The 6,000-nt window shown below is 38.4% G+C and overlaps 1 protein-coding gene across 2 annotated transcripts in view; it reads right to left on the reverse strand.

Annotated features, from left to right (window-relative positions):
• med23 (mediator complex subunit 23) overlaps positions 1-4,969 on the reverse strand; it is a 43,752-nt gene extending 38,783 nt beyond the window's left edge. For both annotated transcript variants that reach the window (XM_088325719.1, XM_088325720.1), the window contains exons 1-6: positions 4,806-4,969; positions 3,439-3,470; positions 2,870-2,957; positions 2,679-2,803; positions 2,463-2,574; positions 2,289-2,387 (exon numbers count right to left, since the gene is read on the reverse strand). In XM_088325719.1, coding sequence (XP_088181845.1) covers positions 2,289-2,387; positions 2,463-2,574; positions 2,679-2,803; positions 2,870-2,957; positions 3,439-3,470; positions 4,806-4,856 — 507 coding nt within the window. In that variant the 5' untranslated portion in view covers positions 4,857-4,969. The remainder of the gene's footprint in view (positions 1-2,288; positions 2,388-2,462; positions 2,575-2,678; positions 2,804-2,869; positions 2,958-3,438; positions 3,471-4,805) is intronic.
• Positions 4,970-6,000: the final 1,031 nt, after the last annotated feature.

A 6,000-nucleotide genomic window follows, 5' to 3' on the forward strand; every position in this document is an offset into this window, starting at 1 on the left:
CTCCTCCAGTTTCCTCATGCAAACTACCACAGGCAAAACAAATACTGCTGAAAAATATTAGTGTGTAGGATCATTCTAAGTTACAGTAACTTAAATTATAAGTGTACAGTAAGTGCTTACGAATAACGAAGATAGAACAATAACCCTTAAAAATCCCCCCCCACCTATCATCAACAGTCTCTCAATCTCAAACATGTCAACCTCCGCCAGTTGCTCCCCTTATTACATTGCAAATCCTCATTGGGCGATAAACCTTACAAACACAACTCGGGCACTTATTTACTCACAGCAAGACAAACTATGTAGATTACCACAATACCAGGGTTGGGTAGGGTTACTTTAACTGGATTACTTTCAATTACTTTTGGATGACTCCAATACCAAATATGCTAATAAAAGACAAAAGAAACTAAATATGAATAAAATGATGACTCACAACACGTGGTAAGCTTTCTCTCCTGGCAAAACGAACATCAAATGCGACAGAAACAAAATGAAAATAAATCCAAACAGCTTGCCAACATCATTTTTGCCGTTCCATGTATTCCGTTACTCCCCAAGCCTGCACAAAATTTTGTAAATGTATTCATATTTAGTTTCTTTTGTCTTTTATTAGCATATTTGGTATTGGAGTAATCCAAAAGTAATTGAAAGTAATCCAGTTAAAGTAACCCTACCCAACCCTGCACAATACTAGCAATCTATGATGACGTTGTCTTCTGCTCCCACTGACAGAGAAAATCTGGACTAGAGACAAAATGGGCAATATGAGATTGGTCTTAAAAAAAAATACCTGTATAAATATTGGCGGTACACCATGTGAAATGATAAAATAAATGTATAAAATACGGGGAAAACATAAGTTGACAGGTATGCCTTCTCCGTGACTCATCCTTGATATCCCCCTTCCTTCCGCAAAACATGTCAATTTTGTTACAACGCTCACAACAAACACATTTTATTTAGTTTATATAATCTTATGTATCATATTACAGCATTTTTAAAAATGTGTTTTTTGTGTTTAGGAAGATGTGTGTTATAGCTATTTAGGGTTCACTTGTATGATTTTGGGTGGACAGGGCAGACCAATTTGTTTTTAATTACCGTGTTTTCCGCACTATAAGGCGCACCTAAAAGCCTTTATTTTTTTTAAAAGCTGACCATGCGCCTTATAATACAGTGTGCCTTATACATGGATCAATATTGAGTCGCAAGGTCTCACAATTAAGGCAAGCAGCCGCCAACTAGATTTTCCCCTTTAGACGAAGTAGTCCGCGTTATATGCTGGTATATACTGGTGTTTCATTTCCTAACCAACGTGTCAATCATCACTTAAATCGGTCACTATTGGCTAAAGTTATTTAGAAAAAAGGGAGGTGGGTCCTTTATAGCATTTACAGGCTAAAGCGGGGCAAAACAAAGCCTGCAATTGGCCAAAAAAGATGTGAATCACATGTTTGGTTGCTCTGCAGCCTGTAGTCTGTATTTGTAAACATGAATTCTGGGGCTAAACAGACAGCTAGCAACAACAACAACAAGATTTTTCCTTTTATCTGTCGGCATTATTGCTGGTTTTTGGAGTGTGAAAATATTTTACACAGTTGGATTTACTACAATCACGGATGTAAGAGGACCATGGTTGCGTATTAATATTGAAAGTGATGGCTGCAAGAAGACTTTGGTGATCTACCCCGGCTTTATATTCTCCCAGTCTCTTGTTTAAGACTGATCTTGATGATTCTGTGATAAGTCAATTTATAAATTCAATTCCAAGTGTTTATTGTCATTTGCACAATAAAGAACCACGCTTCCCTGCATAATGAAATTCTTACTTTCCTGTCCACGCAGTTGTCAGCGAAAAAGAAAATAAAAATTAAGAAATGGTTGGCATTTTTTGAATCCCAAGAGTTTAACCTTTCTAATGATATGTGGAATGACGCATTTGAGTGATTTGTGACATCGTACAGACACCGTGTCCGTACGTGTCTGAGACACGTATTTGCTTCTTTGCGAGCCGTTGGAATGTTAAGGGGTTATTTAAGTTTGACTGAACTATCTGACCGTTTTGTTGACGTTCCCACTGTAGCGCCCTATAGTCCGATGCGCCTTATGTATGGGAAATATATGACCAAAAAAACATTTTTGGGGGGTGCGCCTTATAACCCGGTGCGCCTTATAGTCGTGAAAATACAGTATTTCATATTTGGAAAATTTGCCAAACAAATTAAGCTCGTAAGAGAGAGAGGTACCACTCTAGTTTGAAATGAGTAAACATGCGAAGCACACACCTCCCTGGCTGTCAGCAGCTGCCGCACAATGGCCGAGCTGACAGTGATGGGAACGGTCTGGATTTTATCCAACACAGCTTTGAGAAGGTCTCGAACACCCTGAAATATTGAACGATTACAGATGAAATAGAGCTTAAAGATAAAAATTGAAAGGTGAGTTATCATTTTATTAACCTTGTAGTCAACCCCTCCGATAATCTTTCGGATAAGCCTGAAGGTCAGGGCCCAGAGTTGAGTCCTTTCCCACTCCAAGTTGTCCGAGCTGATTAGAGCGGCGCAAACCATCCTGAAAACAAATGTATTATTAGAGGAAGCAGAAATAGAAAACAGATGGATAGAAAAATAGATATAGATATATAACAGTCTTTACAAAAGAATCACTGTGCAAACCTTGGTGGCAATAGATTAGTCTCCACAGCCATGGCCAGACAATCGTAGAGGAAAGATATTCTTTTGGGACTGTGCTGGCTGTGTGTGAATCGCACAATCCACTGCACGCACTGCTCATGAGACTCCTTTGAGAAGACAAAGTGATTGAATCTGTTAAGTTGTTTGTTATTTAGGCAATTACATACACAAACCTGAGGTAAGGTCCCCCAGTATTGACGAAAGGCTCCAAGACAGCTGACTAATTTGGTCCTCTCATCCTCCGGACTGTCCATGCACAACCTGAAAGTATCGCATCCCCACAGAATTGATTCTAATAAGAGGTTTTTTTGTACAAGTTTAACGTCTTATAGACAAATGATCTCAATGCGGATTAGATAATTCTACAATAGATGGCAGACATTGACGACTTTCATGTATTTATTTTACCCGTGTTTAGAGGGGAAGTCAACCCATTTCTTTCTCTCCATAATAACAAGTTCTGTGTCTCTGCACCAGACTTATAAGACAGCTGTGATTGGTCAACTGAACTCCCAAACACTAAATTGATTTTAAGAAAAATGGATCATCTCTTGCATGGTTAAAACAAATAGACACTTCTTCTTAATTCATATTATACAGAGGCAAAACAAACCAGAGCGTCTCGTTAGGGTTTAGTGGGAGTACATACAGCATATTTTTTTGTGAACATCTGTTTGGTAATTTTCCTTTTTAAATCACATTTCGGCACGCATGTTGAGTGTGAGCAAGAGAGAGACATTACCCTGCAAAGGCCTCCTCCACCATTTCCGTTTTCTAAGAAAGAAATATGGCACATAAGTCGGTTAAAGACTGAACAGTGAAAATCCTACCAAAAAGCATGCAATAGTGATCGGTTAAGGTACGAATACTTGTCTAACGAGAGATCAAAAGCTGGCAAAATTACTATTGGATTATTCTATTTGACTTTGTATTTCAGTTACTTTTAAAATCCAAATATTTGATTATTTATATTCCCCCTATGTTCAGGTCCAGAGCCTTTGCTCTGAAAATGCTGGTCCAATAGTGATCCGAAGAGCCAAGAAGAGAACCGCAGGTTCGAGAGCATTCTCCATTTGGGCCGATGTTGTGGAATGCTCTGCCCCTGATATTCAATCTGCAACCTCGGTGGAACTGTATAAATCTAGGCTTAAAACACACTTCTAATCTATATTCATAAGAATTACCTATATTTCATGTTGACACTATCTACGGATGGTTTGTTACTGCAACATTAATTGCAGCCTGGTCATCCTGGAAGTGGGATTACCTCATGTGCACTGCCTTCTCAAGGTTTCTTCATTTTCCTCATATTGAGTTTTGTTTTAGTTTTTCCTTGCCCTCATGTAGGTTTTAGATCAGGGTGTAAGAATAGTCGGTAGTTTGCAATAATCTGTGGTCTGTGCAGAAGTTGAAGACTCCTTGTGATTAAGGGCTGTACAAATAAACATGAATTGACTGTAACGTAATTTACAAAATAAATTGCATATATTGTTTTATCATCAACAGAGGTAAACAGTGACTGATCCTAGATTGCAATCAAGTCAAGTCAAGTCAAGTCATTTTTATTTGTATAGCCCTAAATCACGAAGAGTCTCAAAGGGCTTCACAGATTGTTACACTATATTACACAAACTATTTTCAACCGACAAGAGGAGTAGGTTATTCGTATGCAATGGAGTAGAAGTGAGTTTTAAGTTTAGATTTAAACATTTCCACTGAGGTTGCAGATCGAATCTCAGGGGGAAGAGCATTCCACAGCACCGGTGCCCGGATGGAGAACGCTCTCGAACCAGCAGAAGACTTCTTTGCTCTCGGGATCATCAGAAGACCAGCACTCTCAGATCGTAGGCTTCGGCCCGGGACATAGTGGCAGATCAGATCTGAAAGATAAGAGGGAGCAAGTCCATGTATGATTTTGTACAATACTAACGATAATATTTCACAATAGCCTTAGTTATGCAAATGTATGAAAATCTGTCCTTAAATAAATGGGTTGTGCCTGGTTACCAAAAATTTAATAAGTGAACCGAAATGACAAGGTTTGAATGCATGAAGATGCACAACACCGGCACCATAAACACACACATATGGATGCTAAATAAACAGTACCACAACATCTTCGAAGATGCTCTGCAACTGCGTTTCCATCGTTAGCGCCATGCTTGCAGCAGAAAGCGCACCAGTTCTTTAAAAAAAGTCACATTAATCTTCCAGGTTACACCGATCCACCGGTTAGCCCGGATGCTAACAAAACGCTAGCGGGTGATGGACACTAACGCAACAGTCAAAGCGCTCCGGAGTAGAACTGTGCATATGTTTGGTAATTTGCAGTTCCGGATGTTTAGGAAACTACAGTACCTGGGTAACGCATCTCTTCTCAACATTTGCGGTGTAATCTTAGCTCGTTACCAATGTTCCCTCTAATTTTCCACGGGTCTCAGCATTCACACAAAGTCGGTGAGAAACGCTTGAAACAACAGTGAGCAACAGCAATCCCAAGTGTGGCAATTAAGTCATTATCGAACATGTACAAATTGACATGAAGTTACATTTTGCTGAGTTTCCGGCAATGCAAAAAATGTTTCACTTTTGAATGAATTGACTAATGTATTATTGCAAAGGTTGTACAGCCTACAAACGTCATTTGTTTTTACAACAATTCTTTCACAAGATTTCCATTTCTTTTTTTTCCTGGTATCTTTTGTCGCATAATACTAACATTTTTGGGGGCTTATTTAGTCGGTTGCACGATACACAACTGTATTTAATCACCTTTTTTAGTGGAAGTACAACGTTGGCAACAAGATTGACTTGGTATAATTGGAAATTATTTGAATGCAACACAAACTTTTTCTTCTTTTTCCCCTTTTTTTCTATTTTTTTTAAATTCCTTTATAAACAATCTCATTGTGTTTATTTTTTCCTAGCTGTTACTTTTCTCTTTTTGTTCTCTATGTACTTTTTTTCCTTTGTTTCTTTCTTTTCTTTTTTTCCGGCTTTTTTTCTGAATTTTTCCTTCTTTTTTCTCTGCCCTTTGTTTCTTTTTTTCTCAGCTTTTCACTACTTTTTCATTTTGGTATTTTTTTTCTTTTTTGTTCTATTCCACTTCCTTTAAGTCATTTTGTGCATAATTGTACACAATATTTGGTCGTGTAGGGATGAAAGAAGCCAAAACAACCTAAAGAGCCGTTTAGGACCCGAAAGAGCCGGTTCCTTTTAGTGAGCCGAGCCGAAGAAGCCGGTTCTCTAAAAACTCTACCGACTTTACTCAACTTCGTTCCACTTCGACCTTGACTTCAAAATA

This window comes from Urocampus carinirostris, chromosome 20 (genome assembly GCF_059441175.1).
Source record: "Urocampus carinirostris isolate Australia breed hairy pipefish chromosome 20, RoL_Ucar_1.0, whole genome shotgun sequence".
Lineage (NCBI taxonomy): Eukaryota > Metazoa > Chordata > Actinopteri > Syngnathiformes > Syngnathidae > Urocampus > Urocampus carinirostris.